The sequence below is a fragment of the Strix uralensis genome, chromosome 3, assembly GCF_047716275.1.
Source record: "Strix uralensis isolate ZFMK-TIS-50842 chromosome 3, bStrUra1, whole genome shotgun sequence".
Lineage (NCBI taxonomy): Eukaryota > Metazoa > Chordata > Aves > Strigiformes > Strigidae > Strix > Strix uralensis.
Genome location: NC_133974.1, coordinates 62,719,035 through 62,742,834, shown reverse-complemented (window position 1 = coordinate 62,742,834; position 23,800 = coordinate 62,719,035). Strand labels below are relative to the sequence as shown.

Here is a 23,800-nt window from a genome sequence, read left to right as displayed (position 1 = left end):
CCTGCTCAGTCAGACAAGTGCACCCACCAGCTCCGTTTTACACGGGACCGGTCCCTTTTACACCCCATTCTGTCCACTCCTCCTTTGTTCCTCCCCATCCCCTTTTCCTGCACATCTCCCATTCGTTTGCACAGTTCCATCAACACCCTTCAACACTCTGAACCCTCAGCTTTACATCCCCAAGAGCTGCAAAGTCCCAGTTTGCCTGTGGTTTCTTGACAGTCCATCAATTAGTGTGACTGATGAGGTTTGTTTCTTGTTTTTGTGTGTTGACAGGTTTGTATCTCTGTATATTTTGGTTATGGCTTCCCCCTTCTCCTTAACATCCCATTTGATGAGGTCCTCAACCAGACAGTCCTACTGAAACAAACATCCCCACATTCCACATGCCCTTATCAGTCTGTGTGGCTGACCAGCTTTGGCTCTTGTTACTGCCTCCCTTATCGTATGTTGGTCAGGTTTGTGTCTGTGTCGTTTAGGGCTTCCTCCTTTTCTTATTACGCCCTTCTGCACTGAAAATGTCCCTCACCAGACACGTTAAAGGGGACAGATGCTGTCTCCTTCCTCACACTCTTACACGGTATCTGTTCATCTGACCATCACACGCATTTCTTTCATTAACAATTATTCATATGCAAGATGGGCTCAGTGTTGGTATGTCTACTGAGCTTTTACAAAATTACTGACTTCAGCAGCACTTTGCTTGAGTAAGTACCTGCACACTTGGTTCTCTAAAGTCTAATTTAGAGACTTTGGTCCCTTAAAGTCTAATTTAGTGAAGGTCAGAAATGTCCTTCCATTTCCTTAATCTCTGAAACGATGACATCTAGTGGTGGATGCTTCTCATTTCATGCACACGATCTTCGAAGTCTACATTTATTCCATCCTCACTGACATTATTTAAAATTTGATATTCTCTGGCTAGATTAGTCCTTATGTACTAAGGTTATTTTAAAATTAAATCATCATTCTTTGCTTTTTGGCTGACAGTTCTTTGAAATATATTTAGACATCAATCACTAATAAAAAAAAGACCTTTTCAGCCAGGAGAACACTTGTCAAAATGTGAAGCCTTGAGTACTCATGGAACAAAATGAGGAAAAGATCAAAATCACCACTTCATGCTTCAACAAAAAAAATACCATTTACAAGAGATTGGGATGTTGCTTGTCAAAAAGATTGGTAAGGTGTGAATCAAATGTTGAACGCTCAGGAACTAGGTTATGCTTGTGATGCACTACTGAAAAATATTTGGAAAAGCAGCCATGGGAAAACTATGGTATTTTTAGTAACTTGGAGCAATTTCTGGAGTGCTGTTTGTAATGAGATGTGAAAGGATGAAACAATGCAGGTGCACGGGAAGGTCACAGTTCGTTTCTTAATTGAAAGTGTCTGGAGCAGCAGAGATGAAAGAAAGGAGTTGTTACCACATGGGAAAGTCAAAGATGCTGATTACAGAACTATGCTATAATCGGGGGATGGTGAGAAACAAGAGTAGTTGAGAGGCCATTTTGAAGCACTCGGTGCTGGAAGGGAAGGAGCAAGACACCTGTCTCTTGAGGAAGTACTGTAATGAATGGATGCCTGCAAAGGGACATGGCTGTGTAATGTGGGCCTGGAGAGGCGTTGCATGTGGAGCTCTTACATGACTGGCAGGGCACCAAGGAGACAACATTTGGTAGCCCTGTTACATCTGTTAACTCTCTGTCTGCGCCTCCTGTGTATGCGGGCAGGGAAGGTGCAGCTTGCTGTCCCCAGCCTGCAGTTAAACCCTCCAGCTGCATGAAGTCCCTGCTGCATGAAGTCCCCCAGCTGCATGAAGAGGCAGGAAGGCTGAAGTGGTGACAGGCCTTAGCACAGCTGCAAAGCCAGGTACCCAACGCCCCCCACAAGCAGCTTCAGCTTCCATGTACCACAGCCCACAGCCAAAATGCCCAACTCCCAGCACCACACACCCAGCTCTCCAATGGCGACGGCTGCAGATGAAGATTCATTTACAGCTGCTCCAAGTTAAGCGAACTGCAGAGGCCACAATGGGTGAAAGAGGGGAGCAGTGGGGAGCCTGGCAGCGGGTAGGGACAGCCATGGGTCCCGCTGGAGCACTGGCAGGCGGTGCAGAGGCAGGTCACGGAGGTGCAACGTGGGAGCAGAGGCATGGCATCCCTTGCCGGCCGGCGGGCTGAGCTGCTCAGGGGGCTTCCAACCGCCTCCCCTCCCTCCCCCTCAGCGCGGGGCTCGAGGAGGCCGGGGAGGGAGGCAGCGAGCCGCTCCGGGGGACGGGGCAGGGGCTGGCGGGAGGAGCTCGGGCCCCGAGACGAAGGGCGCTCCCGTTCAGCCGGGAGTCCGCAGGGGAAGCCAAGGCTCCATTCCCGGCGTGACGGCAGGGCCCCGCCGCCGGCCCCGGGCGACCGGCGGTAAACGGCAGCGCGGCGGGGGCGAGGCGGTGGCTGCGGCCTGGCTGCGCAGGCAGGGATCAGCGCCACAGCGCGGCGCCTTCCTGACAGGAGCCGGCGGCGGGGAGGCCTGAGGGCAGGGAGCGACAAGCACCTGCTCGGAGAGGGAGGGGAGGGGGGTCAAGATAAAACTTTTGGGCTGCAAGGAGACGCAGCAGCGAGACGAGCTGCCCGTCTGCGGTGAGGAGGGTGAGCAGAAGGGGGAAGAAGTGGGAGACGGCTGGAAGTGGGTTGCGGACAGCTACTGCGGTCTCTGTAGGAGAAGCTGTTTGGTATGGTTGATCCCTGCAGCAGCACGTTATGTACTTGTATTGAAGCTGGTACTGTGTGATGGTGCAGCATAAATACTGGGGGAGGACCCTGAAACAATGACTAGCTTATGTGGCTGCAGTGTTGTGAGGATCTGTGGTCAGTGCACGTGAGTGTCCCCTGCCTCTGAGGGAGGACGATTTTGTATGTGTATATACATGTGCATGCACATTACTGTATTTGTGGGTATTTGGGCATACATATACACTTACTAAAATAAAGGATACAAATTAAAACTGTAAAACTATTCCAACATTGCTGGTAGTTAGCTCAGTTACACCTTGCTTGGAAGCAAGATGGCGGCTGTAGTTATTAGCTGCATCTTCTCACTGGAACAGGTAACATGGGTCTTTAATTCTTGGTAGCATCTTATTTTCTCCAGGGTTGGAAGAATGAATGTTAACTTGCTGTTGTCAACTACAGTTACTTCTCAGAATTTTTTGGATGAGTTGTGAATAAAAGTATCTTTATTCAGAAGAATGAGTGCCACGTCAGCCACGAGTTGTGCCTTGCCACCACCACTTGGGCCCGAACAAGAGGACCAAGAGTGCTCCGAGACACACATGTCTGTTTTGTGGTATGCGGGGCAGCTTGCAATTACTTACTATGATACAGAAGATTGCTCAGTGTACTTCATGCCTGACATACCTGATAATGAAGACCTCAAGCTACTGCATAGAGTGATTGGGGAAGTTAATCCTCAATGCATAGTGACCAGTGCAAAACAGGACCAGAATATTGCCAAATTCCTGACCAGCCTAACAGCTACTGGTGACAAAGATATAAGAAAACCAGAAATTGTCCTGTTTCCTAACATAGATTTTGGCTTAGAAGTTAGCAAGCAACGGATCCTATCTAGGCAATTTCCATTTATCCCATCTCATATGACTGCAGCAGAGAAAGTCCTCTACTTGTCCTCAATCATCCCTTTTGAGAGCCCACTCATGATACGAGCCCTAGGGGGACTCCTTAAGTTCCTAGACAGGAGAAGGGTTGGAGTTGAGCTCGAAGAAAGCACTATTGCAGTTCCTATTTTGGCCTTTAAAAAGTTTGTGCTGTCAGATATTGTGAATATGGACCAAGACACTTACTGTGTCCTGCAGATATTTAAAAGTGATATCCATCCTTCTGTGTACAAGCTGTCCAGTGGATTAAAAGAAGGATTCAGTTTGTATGGAATTTTAAACCGTTGCAGGTGCAAATGGGGAGAAAAACTGCTGAGGCTGTGGCTCACACGACCTACTCGGAACTTGACAGAGCTGAACAAACGGCTAGATGTTATCCACTTCTTCCTGCTGGCTCAGAACCATGAAACAGTCCTCACTCTTCAAGGTTGCCTCAAGAATATTAAAAATGTGCCTCTTATTCTGAAAAGAATGACTCTCTCCCACACTAAAGTTAGTGACTGGCAAGCGCTCTATAAGACAGCATACAGTGCAGTGTGCCTTAGAGACACGTGTCGTTCTCTGCCCCACACTATTGAACTCTTTCAGACTATAACGCGTGTTTTCACTGATGATCTGCACTACATCGCTAATCTAATCAGCAGAGTGGTGGACTTTGAAGGCAGCATCTCAGAGAACCGCTTCACTGTTAGACCCAACGTGGACCCCACCATTGATGAGAAGAAACGAAAGCTGATGGGACTGTCAGAGTTCCTTACAGAAGTGGCACGAAAAGAACTGGAGACCTTGGACAATCATATTCCCTCCTGTTGTGTGATCTACATTCCTTTGATTGGGTTCCTTCTCTCCATTCCACGGCTACCAACTATGGTAGATAAGAGTGACTTCGAAATCAAAGGCTTGGATTTCATGTTCTTGTCAGAGGATAAACTGCACTACAGAAGTGCTAGGACTAAGGAGCTAGACAGCCTGCTGGGTGACTTGCACTGTGAGATCAGAGACCAGGAAACACTCATTATGCACCAGCTGCAGACAAAGATCTTGGAGAAGTCTGAAGTGCTCAACAGTGTGATTGAGTATACTGCACACCTAGATGTGCTACTAGCTTTGGCAGTGATGGCCCGGGAGAATGCCTACTGCCGGCCACGCTTTACTCACCGCCATGGCTTCCACATCAAGGATGGAAGACATCCACTCATGGAACTATGTGCAAAGACTTTTGTGGCCAATCCTGTGAACAGTGGCGAGGCTACCAGACGAATAAAGATCATCACAGGGCCCAACTCATCTGGAAAGAGTGTCTACTTAAAGCAAGTAGGTCTTATAGTCTTCATGGCTCTAATTGGCAGTTATGTCCCTGCAACAGAGGCAGAGATTGGAGTAATTGATGGGATTTACACAAGAATACACAGTAGGGAATCAGTTTCTGTAGGGCTCTCCACTTTCATGATTGATCTTAACCAGGTTGCCAAGGCAGTAAACAATGCCACAGAGAGGTCCTTGGTACTTATTGATGAGTTTGGTAAAGGGACCAACACACTGAATGGCCTGTCCCTTTTGGCTGCTGTCCTGAGGTACTGGATCAGTCAAGGAACACAGTGTCCGCAGGTCTTTGTCTCCACTAATTTTCACAGTTTAATGCAACTAGAACTCCTGCCTGACACACCTCTGCTGGAGTACCTGACCATGGAGACCCACCAAGATGGAGATGAGTTGATATTTTTCTATCAGATCAAACAAGGCATGTCCACTGTCAGTCATGCTGCCAACATTGCTGCATTAGCAGGAATGCCTGCCAACATTATTGAAAGAGGAGTGGAAGTGTCAGAACTGATTCGCAATGGAAAAGCTATCAAACGTATTGATCATCCTTCAAAAGGCGATCGGATGGAAAAATGCAAGTCTGTTGTGGAAAAGTTTCTTCGCCTAGACCTTGATGATCCCCATGTGGACTTAGAAGAGTTCATGCGTGAAGAGGTGCTGCCTTCTGCAGCCTCAGTCTTATAACAGGGGTATGTGTAAAAGCATAGATTACATCCTATCTACCATGTTCAGTACAAGAATTTGGTAATTTAAAGGAATGATCACTATGAATAACACCTCACACTACATTTAGCTTGTAACAAACTGTCTACAGTTATGTCTTTTCTTTTTCTTGTTGTTTAAAACAAGTACTGTAGTTACATATCTCTGCAAAATGGTGTATGGTATGAAAGCAGGAAGACTGAAAGAAGAGAACTTAAGAACCTCTTCCAGCTGTTGGGTCATCTTGTTTGTGAATTTTCTGCCCCTGATCTTCAGATTAAAAAAATACCATATAAAAATCATAAAACATTTCTGTTGATCTCATAAGACTGTGAAAGAAAGTGTTTATTGTTTTGTATTGTGCCAAAGTGATCGTTTCAGCCATTTTAGGATCAGCATCAAAGACTCCAAATAAGTATGTGCCTCAGAGTCCCATATCGGCAAGTAACAGTTGTCACAATACAAAGCACTGATGTAGAGGCTGATAAATGGAAATACAGAGGGATTTAATGAGCTCTGTGGCTTTTCTTATACCAGCTTTTCTGTCCAAAATGCCAGAGATCCCAGGAGTTATAAAAAGAATGCTGGAGGTCAGAATCAGCGGGGACTGATTAACAGAAGTGCTTTGGTTTTGCTGAGAATCACTCTTTCTCATAAGGTCCTACATGGTATGGCTATGTATCTATGCCATACGGGTATGAATAAAAGCAAAATTAGAAATGTAGGAAACTGAAAACTATGCTGGGGGTGTAAGACAGAAATTCACATTTTATATTCTATTTTCAAGTATTGAAAAAAACTGGAAGGAATGATATCAGAAAGGGAAGATTCCCTTTCTCTTCTCTTGTCATGCAGAGGATCTTTACTGAACACAGTATTTCATCACAGAATCACAGAATCATCTAGGTTGGAAAGGACCTTGAAGATCATCCAGTCCAACCATTAACCTAACATTGACAGCTCCCAACTACACCATATCCCTAAATGCTATGTCAACCCTACTCTTAAACACCTCCAGGGATGGGGACTCCACCACCTCCCTGGGCAGCCCATTCCAACACCTAACAACCCGTTCTGTAAAGAAATACTTCCTAATATCCAGTCTAAACCTTCCCTGGCGCAACTTGAGGCCATTCCCTCTTGTTCTATTGCTTGTTACTTGGTTAAAGAGGCTCATCCCCAGCTCTCTGCAACCTCATTTCAGGGAGTTGTAGAGGGCGATGAGGTCTCCCCTCAGCCTCCTCTTCTCCAGACTAAACAACCCCAGTTCCCTCAGCCACTCCTCATAAGACCTGTGCTCCAGACCCTTCACCAGCTTCGTTGCCCTTCTCTGGACACGCTCGAGTAATTCAATGTCCTTTTTGTAGTGAGAGGCCCCAAACTGAACACAGTAATTGAGGTGCGGCCTCACCAGTGCCGAGTACATGTATACATATGCCACAGAAATTCATTAACAAATAAATGAAGCAAGAGACATGACATCTAAGTACTATAGAAGTAATAAACTTCCCTGTGATAAGTGCTGGAGATTCCTTATCTAAATAAGGCAGAAGAGACATTAGATCGCTTATTGCCTGGCTGCCAAAACTTGCTGTAACTGCTTACAGTAAGGCTACAAAAGACATCAGCAGACACACTACAGGTTTCTTGAGCTATATTTGATTTCAAAAAGCCAAAAATATTAGTCACATAAATTGAGAGAAAATTTACATGAGAAGAAAGTAATTACCTCCATAATTGTCAGTATTAAACATCTTATCTGGTATGTCTACCATGTCATGTATGTGAGTGCACATCAAAAAGATCTGAATTTGGAGACACTGATTTGGGTTTGATTCAGTGTGGAATTTCCTCCTTTATGCCAAAGGAATTATTATTACAAAATAAGTACCTTATGTTATCTCTATATGAAACCAGGATAGTATCAAAAGTTTAACATAATTCATTAAAAATTACAAGAATAAATTACTGAATCATGCAGTAACTGCTATTTCCAGTGCAGTCATAATAATACCATCTGCAAAATATCTAGCATCTTGATGATGTTACCATTGAAGCTGAATGGTAACAGTGAATCAGGCCTTGTACAACACTTGCAAGTGCTGTAAATACAAACGGATTTTTCTCACTAATATGTTCTTTTACTAATTATACATACGCATTCTAAAGATATGCTGTACAGAAGAATATAATATCTTAAGTATTCATAAATTATATTTTGGGCATATATTCTTGTCAACCACTGTCTAGACTAAGGATATACTCCTTACTAATTAAGCAGATGCCATCAGAGCAATTTAGCTGTCAGTCATCTTCTACTTGTGAAATCCATTTCACAGGATTTGCAGTTCTGTCAGCACTAGATATCAAAGGATCTCCAAATGTCATACGGCATTTATCAAGTGTGCCTCACAACACGCCCTGAAATAAACAGCAGTCTGGATGAATGAAAAACAGAGGGGTTGTGACTGATGTGTGGCAACATAGCAGGCTAGTGAGGGAACCAAGAATAGAAATGCTGTCTTCAAGTGCAAAACTCCAGTTTCTTCTTTCATTGTGTTTCATTAGGTTCTTTGTATAGAAGATAATGATACTAACCCAAGCTTCTTATCATTCAAACAATTGTGGAAATAGCTAAACATGTGCAAGTAAATTATATCCCTTTATCTCCTTCCACAAGGACACCTAGATGCACACTGTACCTCCTTATTTTGGGGAAGTTTTCAGTGGCCCATTTGATCTCAGAATTGTCCAACTAAGCATCTTTAACCTGAGAAGCTGAAGGGGGTACAGTGACCCAGATAGCTCTTTTCTAACCCACTTTATCTCACATTTTGATCTTTTATTAATGTCTGTTTCCAAGTTTTTTTAGATTTACCATTTTTAGCTTAATGCTGTGCCTTCAAAGTAGAAAGCTGATGTCTTGAGATCTTTATTAATTTTGAATAAACTCATTGCTTTGTAATTATCAGCAACAATTTGGAAAAGTTAAAATCTTTACAGACTACATGCATTTAATATAGCTACAGGCATTTTTGAAAGTTTGAAAAACAGATTGTTCTTTTTCCCAAAAGATAACTTTGGTGGAATTTAGGTGTCACTATGAGGAGAATGGCTTAACAGAGTATTGCTTCAACATAAGTTCTCTTTATGTTTCATGTTTTTATTTATTGTTTTCAGTAAATGCATGAAACTATCTCACTAAAAGCATGGACACAATGAAACAACAAATGACCGTAAAGACCGAGGTTTATGCCTAACAGTGGATTGACAGAGAAAAATTTACAGATTTTTAATACATAGTATCTTTCTATACAGTGTATCTTTAGAATACCATATGCATTATCCAGCATTATAGAGGACTAAGGAAGATGATTTGGAATGACATTGACCTGGTTCTGTCAGCGGCAGTGAGTATCAGAACACAGAAAGTATGCATCCTGGCTAAGGGTTCATGCAAGGTAGAGAAATGTAAACAAAACAACCAGAAGAAAAACAACCAAAAAACAGAATGGCAAAAAACTGACCCTGATAGTCTCAGATGTTTTAACCAAAGAGTTAAATTACTGAACAGCTGATATTCTAGAAGAGCTGTGGATTTTTAAAATGAGTGTTTTAAAAAACAACTGTTAATACAAGCAACAGCTTATGTGAGCTTACAAATGAGTAATATTATATAATTATATAATATACACGTTGTAGGTGACAACCTGTGGACAGGTTCTTATTTCTGTTTCACAGCAAGTATGTGTGCCCTTGAAGTTTCCTGATGTATCTCAAACCTCACTGCCTTCTTCCAACTGATTTCACAATACCACTTAATTAAAATATGCACCTTCAGCATTTTCTGGAGTTACTTCTAATGAAACTTTAAAGTATTTTTCTTTAATGCTTACTATTAAGGAAAAAAACAACTTAAAATATTTATATTATGTACTTTAAATCTTATTTAAAAATATATTTTTTTCTGAAAATTTTCCTGGTCAATCTTAAAAGGATCACGTAAAACATTCCATACAATGTCAGCAAAAAAAAATGTATGGAGATATACCTTATGTTAAATAATACAATATTATTGATAAATTAGTATGAAATAAAAAACTAGATACACTAGTATTGATTCTATTTATCATCACAGTTATAACCTACTCTTATGTATTTGTGTATTTTGTCAAAAAAGCTAATAAACAGCAAGAAATAACTGCCTGCAAGAGAAAATATAGAAGATGTGTTTCATTGCTACTCTGAAATTCACCAAAGCATATTCAATAGGGGGAACTGACAGTCTGCCTATTATGCATAATCCAAATACGAATTCCACTGTTTATTTGCTTATTTTCTCCTATACAGTAACAAAATTATCCAAACAAACTGCATGCATATAATCTACAATAATAACTCTGCAATTTTGAACAAGTATTTTCATCTTTTGGTCTTGCCTAGTTTCACAAAAGAAAATAGACCATGATATTACTGTACTGAGAATATCAAGAGTGGTAACAAAGTACAGTAGAGGACCACTGTTTATACGGTAGATGCACTAATTTTTCTTAAAAAAAAAAAAATCAGTATTTTAAAGTCTTACCTCTTCAGCTGGTTACAAAGTAGAAAGTATGATGCTGTATCATAAGCAACTCCTTTGTTTGTCTCCAAATTAAACTTTCTAGATTGCTGCTGAGCTGTGTGAAATGTGAGCTCACCTGCTTACGTAGCTGTGTTGATTTTGACAACTTCATGAAGGTCAGATGTGGTTTAAAAGCTCTTTCTTCTCCTGTCAAGATGCCTTTTTCTTGAAATATCTTCCTCATAGTCTCTGAGGGGGGAGAAAAATGTAGAGGTACAAAGATATTACATGATAGAATGCTTAAAAATGTGCTTTCATCTGTAATATGAGTCACAGCTGCTCCACAGGGAAGAAACATGATGATGAGTACTAAAAGGCAGAGATTTAGTTAACTTCAAAGGTACATATTATTTCATGAAAAAATAGTCTTATATTTGCAGTTAGTACGGGTCGCGAATTTGGCTTTACTAAAATAATGGCAATTAGAAAGCTGTCCATGCTGTCTGCTTTTGCTGTCAAAATAGGAACTCGACATTAGAACTGTTCTGGAGTTACTACACTAGAGGTTTGGAAACTTCAGGAAACCTTTGAGTATGTAACAGAACTGTCTCTCTTCAAAAACACTATTCCATGGTGAGTTCTATTATCTATATTTGGGTAATCTCCCACTCAGACCAAAGGAAATCTGAAACTCAAAGCTCTAAATTCTGGCCCTGGATTTACATGGCAGAATTAGAGAACATATCAAGTATGCTAATGATTTTTGTTTGTTTTTTTAAGCTTCACTGTTGCCTTCCAAGCTGATTTCCTATTTTTAGTGTACACCTTTGTCTGTCTACAATCCAGACCAAAGCTACTACACTGACCTAGTTTACTATTTCCCAACTCACCTGCCCAATGTAACGTTTCATTTCTCAGAAATAAATTTCAGTATAACTTTTGAATTATGTTCCATATTTCTTTTAGCTGAAATACATGCAAAATTTCTGCTATAATTTTGAAAAAAAGTTTAGATAAAATTGATAAAACCTGTGGCAAAAATAGTGCCAGTAAATAGAATATTTCTATTACGGAAAACCAGAAAAACTGCAAAAATGTGTGGGTTTTTTTTCTTTGTAAATACAACTTCCAATTTTTCACTAGCTTAGGTCTAGCTGACTCATACTATCCTGGAACTAAAATCAAAATAGGAAAAAAAAAACCCCATCCTATCACATTAATTTAATCAACCCTTACCATAACAATGTATTTGCATTGTATTAATTTTGGCTTGACAGTTCAATTGTGACAGAAAGTTCCAGTGCTTTATTCTCCCACCTAGAAGAAAATGCATTACACTGGAAAGCAAACAGCACAGCTGGCTGAAAAAAAATAGGGAAGGCGCAAGGAAGAGGAAGATAGGCATATTAAAGCTGGCTAGCCTAAGTCTGCCACTTTATGCTCCTGTAACATGTCATTCCAGACTCTTACCATTTTTTGTTTTCTATAATAACTATTGAAGTAAGCTATTTTGAAATCACACTTAAGAAAATATTTTACAAGTTTATGCATTCTAGAAGCTGAGTATTCACTTGGGACCTGGAGATCAAAATTCACTTCTCTTTCTTTGCTGCATATGATTAGGCTCCACAGTCTGTGCAGAAGTTGGGATTTTGAAAGAAGTCAAAGAAATCAAAGACCCAAATGCCATCTCTTAAACAGGCCCACTTGAAAATTCTCTTTCCAACATTCATTTCCCCACTTATAAGATGGCTGATGCATTTTACAAAAAATAATTAGCTCAACCTTTTATTCTAACTCACAGGATACTGAAAGGACAACCAGATTAAAACTTGTGAAGCTTTTACACAATAGTATTAGGGGTCATATTACTATGGCAGATGCTGAAGATAACCTACCACAATGGTTGAGGTTGGAAGGGACCTTTGCAACGCCCCTGCTCAAGCGGGGCCACCTAGGGCCAGTTGCCCAGGACCATGGCCGGATGGGTTTTGCTTATCTCCAAGGATGGAGACTCCACAATCTCCCTGGGCAACCTGTGCCAGTGTGTGGTCACTCTCACAGTAAAAAAAGTGTTTCTTGATGTTCAGAGGGAACCTGCCATGCTTCAGCTTATGCCCGTGTTCTCTCTCCCTCCCTCACCCCATGTATGTATATATGTATATACAAGCATAACTGCTATATAGACCTATAGATCTATGTATCTAAATCTATACAGCTCTGTATTTACATCTATAGACTTACTATAGATATGTAGCTATAGCTATGCCTCTATACACAAGTACAGCTTACCTACTTGTATTATTTTAAATTGTGTCTGTGGGAAACATTTCTAAATTTACACTGAATCCCCACTAAGCTATTGTGCAGCTGTGCACACAAATGCTGCTAAACAATGGATTAACATATCAAAACAGAAGACTACAAATAAATGTTTGCTGCTCCTTCAAACTCAGATATGGAAATTCGAATTAAGTCATTTAGTTACAGTGTGCATATATTTCCATGCATCCACTGGCCTGTTTATTTTCCGATGCTCATAAGCCAATAAAATGTTACATTTATTTAAAACTGAAATTATCTTGTAACAAAGCCATTTTCTGGTTCCTGTGTTTGGTTCTCTGAACTGCATCATTTGTGGATTCATTGACTTGATGTTCCAGCAAAGGATTAGTCTTACCAAAACCAGGTTTATGCTACCCTGTGATATTCTGAGTCAGTCTTGTGGATTGTAGTCTTTTTTTCCTCCCCTAAAAGCTCAAATTCTTTCTGGTTATCACATCTTATGCCAAGCAGTGTCTTATTTCCCACTCTGCAATTAAGATCTGTGCTGGTGAAGATCTGCACCTCTAAGGGTGTCCCCCTAACTCCAGTAAGTGCTTAGTGTCAGAGCAATCGTTTGCCAATGTGCATCTGATCACAGGATTTTAAATCCAGCATTTTCAACAGGGTAGACTGATCATATAGCACTATAAATGCCTGTTATAGCAGGACAGTAGGGCACCTATACTTTACACTGCTGAACACAGTGACACAGCAACCACATGGACTATGTGTCTTCATTTTGTGCTAAATACCTTTGTTCAATATCTGCTATTTCTCTTTCTAAACTAATCTTTTTTTCATACCTGGCAATTCCAATCAAGAAAAACCATAATGAAAAACTGGCTCAGAGGAAAGAAAGCATAATTTCAGAGAGAGTGTGAAGTTTTAAATTTAATAGATTTATGTGTGTGTATGTGTGTGTGTGTCCCCACACATGTTCTCATAGTGATGAGACTTCTCACACAGCTTTGTCACAACACAGACTTATTAAACATCACAGGCTGAAGAGATTGGCCACACTTGCTGGTACTACAGATAGCCCCAGTTTTGCAGTATTTGATACTTAAGGAAAATGTGACATTTTACTGGTTAAGGTGACTTATAAACATAAATAGTACAATGTTTCCTTCTTCAAAGATAATGAAAACAGAAAGAAATCTGAGTAGATGGAGAGGAAAAAAAAGAAACAAAGGGAAATGCTTTCCTGAGAGCACAGGAAGGTTAAAAGATAATGTAATGCTATTAATATCCGTGCAGCTCTTTGAAGAAGTGGCCACAAGAAGGGTTTTAAAAGAAATGTGGAAGGAAGCATGGATGCTGTGGGCAAGAGAAAGTTCCAGGCTTATGGGACAGCATGAAAGGGGATTTGAAGACTGAGCAAATACACAAAGGTTAAAGTTTATGATGGGATTGCCTGAACTGAAAGAAATTAGAGGCCAGTGGCAAGAATCGTAGACAGACAATACCCACGGGTCTTAACAAATGAGGACCTGCCATCTTTCCCCCCAACATCAACATCACTAGCTAGACTGAAAGAAACAAACAAGACCTGTGTTTTCCCATATTAGTCTCAGGCTGAGCAATGTCTGCAGCTTCAAAGTATACCCTAGAAAAGTTAAGGCTATTTTTACAAGCTCAATGACTTCCTGGAACAAATTTCTGGACAGCTTTCAGACCATCTTTAATGCAATTTGAAGTACTCTGCAATACCATTTCATACCCTATTTTTATAATGTCAAAATTACTGAATGTCATCTACCTCTCTTGCATTGGATGCGGGTGAATCCTTTAGAAAACTGTTTCCCCTTAATTAGATTTGAAATGTGATATGTGAAACTTACTCAGAACCAGTATATACTGGAAAGGCTCAAAAATTCAACAGCTAAATCAATACAGAATGATTCACAGAAAAATTGCAGAGACATATTCTGTAATACAAATGGCCATCTTCTTTTCCAAGATTTTATTAGATATAGAAAACTGCTACATATGTACATTTTCTTCCAGTCTATTCATTTCTGCTTGTCTCCAAAACATGTTCTCTCAATTAAAAGGTTTAGCATTTAGAAACAGTACTCTGTCTCTTTACTGACAATCTTTTTTACTTTACACTTGGAGCTGAAGAAAAGCTAAGCATAAATAACTTACAATTATAACTATCATGTTAAGCCATTTTAAAATTTTTAAGTTCTTAGTTGTTTTTTAAGAGCATTCTGTTAGCTATCAGTTAGCAGAAGTCTGGGGTTCACAAAGCAGCTCTTTTGGTCATCCCTCCTTTCCTAAATAGCACTGAGAATAATGCACATGCAAAGCCTTACAAGACCTAATTTCCAAGCCAATTAAGAACTCAAAGCCATCTATTTCAGATGCTAACATTTATCATGACCTCAACTATATGTCACCATAGGTGAGCACTACGAATTAAAAGAAATTATTTTACATATCATGTTATGCTTGGAATATATAATGAAAGCTGCATCAAGCACCAAACTCTCCACCATCCTACTGTTAAGACCATTATGAAGGATAGTATCAGCCTGAGGAGAGTCCCTAGCTGCTACCTGACAAAAACTACTGAATCCTGAACACCTCAGCAACGCCCAAGCTCTGATGAAAAAAACCCTTTTTTCCTGGCTAAACCAGGGTCAGTCACTACCTCATGTGCTGGTGATTTTTATCTCCAGGATGTAAGAAAAGAAAAGGCCTTGCTTCTCATCTCTCCATATGAAGAGAGGCTATTTTTTCTCCCCATCAGTGTTAGCATTTCTCTGTAAATAATTAGCTTTAAACTGTGCCAAAAGGTAAACCAGGGTCAAGCCAATTTCCCAATGGTTCTACCACTGCTACACGGTTATATATTACTTAAGGCTTTTCTACAGAGAGTTGCACTGTACCATACCACTATGGTATATCAGTGAGCTAGATGGTTATTTCAAGCACATATCAGCTGTATATGCAGGTCCCTCTGATTCTCTCCATCACCATACACGTAAATAGAAGAAAGATGTGCTCATTCATAAAACAGGATCCAATGAGCAGCTGGACCAAACAATCCCCACTTTGTGCACAAATGCCAATATGTAAGGTAAGTCTTACAAGACAAACAATTATAATGTGAAGGCTCAAAGTGCCAGACTTCTTGAAGAAACTCAGCTCTTTTACTGGCTTTAATCCATTCCAATGCTTCCTAAAAGTTTGTCACAATCACAAAAAGTAGTGAGTAAGAGTACCTTCTTTTAAATCACAAAAAACATATAGCTTCATTTTAATAAAGTATTTATCAGAGTTATTGTTATTCGGTGTTTGACAGCACAATATTAAGAAAAATGTAAATGAAAATCCAAAAGCATTTGCTGTCCTTGCTTTCAGAGAACCATACTTTACATTTTTAGCATTAAGGAACAAACGTGGAGATCACTAATAGGTGTTTTAGAGGAACAAAGGCCACGAACATAGTGAACAGCACATCCAGTTTCATTGAATAATACGGCAGTGCTCAGTGGCCTTTAACCAGATCACTGTATGTGTCCTGTACAGAGGGGTGTTAACAAAAGCATCTCATATTAAACAATCAAGGAGAAATTAAACGGCAGATTCAGAGCCAGGCAAGCACATGGTTAGTTTGTTTTATATATTTCACACACAAAACTACAGTGAGAATAAAAACCATAATAAAACATGAAGGTGCAAAGATAATATGCTATGACAAACTGAAGATGTTTCAATCTCCCTACTAACTGAATAAATTCCTTGCAACAATTTAAAACGTTGCTTCCAGTTCCACCTGACTACACAACAGCAAATTAGAGATTACCTGGTCTGTAAATGCCAGAATCCTCTCGTAAGATTTACTTTCTCCTTGCCTTACGAACAGATCCTCTATTTATTCCTCCTACCCCAACTTCCTTTCTATTAAATCCTTATTCTTCGCCTTGTATCTGCCCTCTCTGTACCTTGCTGAAAATGCCATTTTACAGCCGAATCACAGTTTTCTCAGCAAATTGAAAAGATTCTAACTCCTTCCACAAAGGTGATCAAAATTTTAAGATCCTGCATGAAGTGTAGTAGAGTCAAAGGGCAGGAGAGGCACTACAACACAGTGCTCCAAAGCCAGGCCCCTGTCCCAAGTAGAAGCCTCTTCTACTTGTCATGTGATGCACAAAAAAGGTCAACTAAGAGATTTGTCAACAGCACAGCATTTAGTATTCCCATGCAACTAATAAAATGTTGAACTCCAAGCAAACTGTATTTAATAACTATTACCTGTTGGAAGCACAAACTCATAAAACTAATTGTTGTTACACTAGGCCATAATAGTGACTGTTCATTTTCACTAAAATGTCTGCCCCTGTTGTCAGCATTTGTGTAGTCAAGGGGGGCCTACATGAAAAAAAAACCTGTCATGTAGCACAAAGCTGAATTAGAAAAGATTGCATGCAGAAAACTTTGCAATATCAAAAGGCATGAACAATGCTTATGTCTATTGGAATCAGCCTTTCATGTAAGTACTATCAGCAGGTAGAAGTCTTGTCTCTTGTAATGAAATCAACAAAAGAATTGTTGGGAGTTTTTTCTGCTGGTTATATTCATCACACAATACAGCAGAAATATATTTGCTGACATAGATAATTATATTTTTGAGACAGCAGAACATTGCCACTTTCAACTTCAGAGCATCCTTCTCTTCTTGCTGTGGATGACCCAGGTTTCTAGACAGACCAGTAAAGTTCTACTACATGCATTAGCAGGAACTATAACTAATGTCACATGGACTAGAAGAAAATCTAACGTCACAGCAGTACATTTTCAATGCAACTGTTATGGATTTGGACTAGCAGCTTTTTGTTCACTTTGTAATTTTCCATTAAAACAACCAATCTGTACAACAGTTTTGAGTTCTTAACTCTTCCATCATGTGAAATGACTTAAGAATAACTGACAAGAGGCAAAATTCATTTATGTTAGCTTCAGCCATCTGGAACTAAAGGGAACTAAATTAACTGAATTATTTCCCTAGGCCCTCTGAAGTCAGGGCAATGTAACTCACCCTAAAACAGATGCTAAATGTGTGGTTTCATAATCTTTAAAGAAGCTCATAAAACACCATCCTCGCCAAAACAGACTGTTCCTCCTCTCCAGCCTCATGCCTGCCACCGCTCCTATCTTTTGTGCCAACAGTCGTGTAACTATACAGTAAACTGCGCTAGCAAACTGAGTAGGTTAAAAATTAGCTGGCAAAGGTAAAAACGTTAATTTAGTGGTTGCATAAATCCCCAGCACAACAAAAGGGGCCGGAGTGCTTTGGTATGGTGGCAATGCCAGCTTATGCTTGAGTAACGCTGTAATGTACCTAGAAAAGAAGACGGGCAAGTATGACTTACTTTCCATTTCTCCCTCTCTAGTACGAACTGTTAGGAAAATCAATTTAGTGAGATTAGACTAAATGTCATTTATATAAAACTAAAGTTAAAGGAAATGACTAGTTAGGTGTACATGTCTGTCTAGTGCAGTCCTAACTGTATTCAAATATTTAACCCAACAAATGAACATTTCTTAAAAACAAAGGACCGAAAGCAAATTAAATAGTTATCTGCAGAAACAGAAGAGTAACTTTTTTGTTCATGAAATACAAGCTCCCCCTCACGGTCAGACCATAACGTGCATCATTCATCCACAAAACCAAAATCTGCAAGTCCTGTGGGTAAAAAACAGGATTCATTTACTCAGTTTTATCAGTTTCAAGCAGCATTTACAATATAATTATCAAAATGAAAACCAAAGCCGAACAATTCATTACCTTTTCCAAATTCACTTAGTATTCAAATATTCTGTAGTGTAGCAAAGCACAAGAAATGAAGAGCTTTTTAAAACTCACCATGAGTGTATATGTTGCTTTTAGCTCAGGATTTCTAAGATGACTTGGACAAAGAAGGATTAAAATACTCCTCAAACTTCTGTCCTAATAGTTTAGCACTATTCCTGGAAGATAATTATATGATGCTAATGTCTTTTAATGGATTGTTGGGAAATAACTAGCAAACCACAACAAACAGAAGATCCATGTTAGCTCTGTTTTCCTGAAATTGTCTCTGGCAAACTTTCATTTACATTAGCAGATACGCACTTGACATTACTGATATCAAACAAATTTCCATATAATTTATGGAACTAAATGGACTTTTACAAGAAGCTATTTTAACCTCATATATTTTCTACTGCTATGTTATCAATATTTCTCCTTCAACGTTCATGTAGAACACAAAATAACACATGAAGTCAAAATTTACCTCAGAGCATAGCAGAAAACGAACGTAATCTTGAAGTAGAATAATTCTGTAATAAACTAAACTTAGGTCTTGCAAAAAATCAAACCAGCTACAGAAGTGATCTCTCTTTACTGTTCCATGGACAACAACAAAATGATTAACATCCTGCAAGCAATTATTTTTCTTCTTTCTGCCAGCTTCAGTTTTAAAATTGCAGTTTTCTAGGGACACAAGGGTCACAGGCAAGCTGCACTAGGAGCCAGCATAAACTTGTGACAATTTCTGTCAAACATATATAACCTCACAGCAGAATATATGAAGAGCTGATAGCAATCTTCACACAGATCCTGACAATAGCAGCCCAGCAGAAAAGAGTTTCCAATATTTTCTCTTGCAGCTTTCTCTCTCAAATTGTGTATTCAGGATACTATCCACAGAGCAGGAATACTAGGCATAATTTTGACATACAGCCTGTTTTGAATTAATATATGAAATGTATCACAGAAAATAATGGCACATTTCTGCTAATATGATGCTTTACATTAGAAGGTACATTTATTGTGTCAAGTACAGCCCAGAATACTACATGGTCTTCTCCCCAGAATGCAACACCTTCAGTAGGAGGTTTGGCCCTTAGCTGAATGACTGCTAATGTTTTGTAAAAACTGCATGCAAACTAAACTGTCTTAGAATTAACTCTATAAGTGTACTCTTACATTAAAGGAATTATATACGTGATACACTTGGGGGAGGGGGGGAATCCTAACAACTCTTGTTTACCTCATCAGTTTTGAAGAGTTCACATGGATTCTTTTGTTTAATATTATTTCATATTGCAAATTGCACTGCCCTGAACGACATCTATATAATAAGAAATTATCTATTTTTATCAGGTTACTTACATTAAATTATTTGTAATTTAATATAATAAAGACATATGTAGAAACTATGCAGTGTATTCATTTTCTTCCTACTCATACCTGGCCATTCCACTAATTTCATATGTAACCAAGATACTGTTTGAAACACACTTGTATAATCTCCAGCGTTACATAATTACAGACCTAAAAATCTTTTTTTCTGGCACAAGCATCAACACAACCACTGAATTTGCTTTCCTGAATTACAGGTTATCTGTTATGAAATAATACTAGCTTTTCCAAGAAGGCACAAAAAGATACTCTGAAATCAGCAGCAATTCAGAAGTTATGATTATGACAGTCACTAGGAAATGTTAAGATAGCATATCCTGAAGTCATACCCATTAACCATTTTCAGTCATTTTACCATTCTCTTCTGGCAATGTTCAGCTCCCTACCCTGATTCAGAACTAAATCCAGATGAAACAAACATCACCGTGTAAGTTTAACGACTGAACAGGCCTAAGGCCAAGAAATGATCCATTGGGTTGGCAAAAGTAAGCACTGAAATAAGAAACGTTTTTACTAAACAGCAGTGTTAGGTGAAAATAATAATATACAGCTGTACTTCTAATGTAAGCAAAGAATGCTCATCAGTGAGTATCAGCAGTTATGCTTTACAAAGAAAACAGAGAATTGCTTGTTTGCTAAATTTGACTGCACTATGAGTTTGTCTACTAGGAAGGACTGTCAAACTAAAAAACAAAGGTCAAAACCTAATCACATCTTTACTTGTCTAATTCTGATTAAAATCTGGTTCACTAGTCTAAAATGTGTAGAAAATCACTCATAACAAACTCCTTTTTTTCCTGTAGTTAAAAAATATTTGGCTCTCCATGTCTAGCAACTTCAATTATTTTTGAGTTCTTAACTATAAACTCAAAATCCAAAGTTACTGTCACTAACTGAAACCATCTCCTTTCACAAGAGGTATCAAAAGGGTTTATGAATTATCTCACTGTTTATAAAAAAGCACACATATTCTGTCACCTTTAAGAGAAATCTAAAGACAAACTCAAAGACAAGGATGAGGAAGCATATTGTCCAAAGGACTGAAGAAATACTTGGTAGATTCAATCTCTGATATAATTATGGGATCATTCAACAACCGAAGCATCTCCGGAACTCTAAGAACTGTTCAATTTCTACCACACTGAGTATTAGAAATACTTCTCTATCAGACGCTGCTTAAAATAATAAAGCATGGCCCAATAACAGCATAGCAATTTGGTAAGCTGAAAAGCTCAGTCTTCTATTCAACCTCTCTTTAAAATGTCAGTTAAAAAGTACTGAACATTTTCTAAAGGCACTTCAGAAAGACTTTTGCCATTTTTTCTCTGTATGGGACTGCAAAGAGGTAGCGTGATAGCAGCAGTCTTTGCCACTCTGCAAAATGTCCTATATGGGTTATTGCACTATTAAAAAATGGTGTGACCTCGCATTCCTCAGAGCACAAAAGATAATTCATCAATACTGAAAAACTCTTTTAAAGTGTCTTTCCAAGGAATAGTTCGAATTGCCGAGATAGTTTTAAAGGACACCAGTGAATTACAGACAGTACTGTTCTCTGAGAATTTTTATTTAATATCTGTAAACAACATAGTTTAAGTATAGACTCATACATAAAAAATTCCACTCTACCTTGTTTTGGTGTAGGTGTTAGTCTGCACTGACTGCTGTTTCTCAGCTGATATTTACACTCCTTTTAATTTATATATTCCTACTGACTTGAACTGTATCTTTGGATGCATTTCATCTGACTGGCAAAGACAGTGGCCTTAGCTCCACTGTTAAGTCAGAACTGAGAGTTTTGCTCTTGAAGTGAACATGTGGGGGCACACGCAAAGTAGCACATACCTGCCACATCTTTCAGTAACTTCCTAATTGCTGAAGGAAGGCAATTAACATTGTACAACCCACAGATTGGTTCCACAACTGCTCCAAAAAACAATTTCAGGCTAAAGCAGCATGGTATTCAACTCCATTACTCTGACAGACGAGACATGTCCTTCTCCCGAATTCCCCTTATCCTCCAGGGGTGCAGAGAAAGTCTAGATTTTACTTTATACATATATGGAAGCCTACATATAAAGTACATATACATACCTATACATATATATGTGTGTGTGTGTGTATATATGCACTTATACATGTGGGAGTGGTAAATTACAGTTAGTTCACTGAGATTTAAGAGTGATAATGTACTACAGGAAACACAGAACTTAAAGACTCCCCACACCATGGAAGAGGAAAGAATGTCACTGTCTCTCAGTGCTCTACTCAGCATAAACACAAAGGAGAAGACTATGTAACTTTGCAAGTCAGGGAAGATGCATCAAAGATACACCTCTTAAAGTCAGTAAGTATGAATATACAAATTGAAAGGGGTATAAATATCAGCTAAGAAACAGCAGACAGTACTTGGACCAAAACAAGGTAGAACGGAGTCTTTGTATCTGTCTGCAAACCTGCACTACATTTTTTACATCTACTAAATAAAAAGATATCAGAAAACAGTACTGTCTGTAAATCATTAATGCTAGGAAATTCATTATGTAGCCTTCACAGTTGTTAAAGGTATACTAATGTTGACTAAATTAGAAACAACTTATCTTTGTGCTCCATTCTCATTCAGGTTGTCAAAAAATTTTTAAAGCACTTAAACTAGATTGATAAGTGATACCTGCTATTTCCGTAAGTTTTGTTGTATGATCGTTTTCTGCCAACTTCACAAATCCAACTTCATTTCTGAAGTGATCAATTCCTTGAAAAGACAAATCCACTTTTTTTCCTTTCAGGAGATCTTCTACAAAATCCTTGCTGTCTGAAAGAGCACCAACTGCTCTGCCAAGAGGAAAGAAAATATCTATGTGAAAGTCAAATATATTAATACTGTTTACATTGCTATTAATCACTATATCCAAAAATCTCACGGAGTTTTATTACTATCAATTTATTATCTACTCAGGTACTTTTGCACTACTTCCTATCAATGCAGTCAGTATTTTATGAAGGTAAACTGGTTCATATACCCTGCTGTAAAACCACAGAAATAATTAAGCAGACCTAGAAGCAGGTGTAATTCCTCAAAAGAGTTTATCTCAGTCCTCAAGGTGACTAGATATTAAGATCATAGTGTCTCTATTATTCTGTGCATCCCATTTAAATAAGATGCTTATTCGGAAGCATTTGGTTTTCGATTCTTAAGTTAATTTTTTTCATCTCCTGATAGCTCAACTGAATACTCTGAAATTCTACTTCATTCAAAGTTGCTACAGAGCGTTACTTAATATTATAAACAGAGGTTAGTGGCATTATATATATATATATAAAAAATGATAAAATTATATGGAAACTACTATTAAGCTCATTAAGAACTGTTACTAAAAGAAGTACTATCTAAACTGATTAGTACTTTCTTTAAGAGATAAGTAGCACACACACATAATCTACATGTAAGAAACAGGAGCAAGCCTGGTAACCTTTCAATAATCATTTTAATTAGCCACTTTTAAGTGTATGTACGATTACATATTTGTGTTGACCTGCACTTGAAGTGATTCACGTGCTAAACAAAAACTATATAAACATTCTTAGTGTCTTCTAAAAGATCTCTCACGTCCTCTCAGTTTTTAACTCTATTCAGCGAAACTGAATTTGAACTTTTCACTAAACTGATGTTGACTTCACAAACGCTAGATGGCAGTAACAGGCTAAAAACTCTCAAGAGAGTTTATTCTACTTTTTCTGTCCTAGCTGGATGCAAGCCATCACCATGATTTCTGAAGTAGGCTAAATTATACTCTTTAAACTTGTAAAATTACAAACAACTTTACACACGTTTCCACCGTGTTTAACAAGATGGCCTCTTGATGAGAACTATGCATTTAACTGAAACCTATGCCAGGTTAAGAAAGATGTTAGGATTGATTACATGACAAAATATCCTTCATTGATATAGTCCTCCTATGTTTTTTCTATAGGGCTTTAACCTACAGCCTCGAAGTACTTTAGCTCCTATATAACCACTTTA

At 38.8% G+C, this 23,800-nt stretch overlaps 2 protein-coding genes across 12 annotated transcripts in view; one reads left to right on the top strand and one right to left on the bottom strand.

The window, feature by feature from the left end:
* Positions 1–23,800, bottom strand: part of AKAP7 (A-kinase anchoring protein 7) — a 93,797-nt gene that overhangs the window by 56,202 nt on the left and 13,795 nt on the right. For all 10 annotated transcript variants that reach the window (XR_012628143.1, XR_012628144.1, XM_074862520.1 and 7 more), the window contains exons 5-6: positions 22,451–22,611; positions 10,393–10,505 (exon numbers count right to left, since the gene is read on the bottom strand). Coding sequence is in view for 8 of the 10 variants with exons in the window: in XM_074862520.1 (XP_074718621.1) it covers positions 10,393–10,505; positions 22,451–22,611 (274 nt within the window). In the remaining 2 variants the exon portion in view is untranslated. The remainder of the gene's footprint in view (positions 1–10,392; positions 10,506–22,450; positions 22,612–23,800) is intronic.
* MSH5 (mutS homolog 5) lies at positions 2,979–5,946 on the top strand. 2 transcript variants are annotated; one of them, XM_074862511.1, is made up of 2 exons: positions 2,979–5,412; positions 5,479–5,946. In XM_074862511.1, the coding sequence occupies exons 1-2, from the start codon at positions 3,242–3,244 to the stop codon at positions 5,672–5,674; spliced, it is 2,367 nt and encodes a 788-aa protein (XP_074718612.1). In that variant the 5' UTR covers positions 2,979–3,241; the 3' UTR covers positions 5,675–5,946. The 2 variants fall into 2 exon arrangements, with proteins under 2 accessions (XP_074718612.1, XP_074718610.1); XM_074862509.1 differs by having other exon boundaries at positions 2,979–5,946.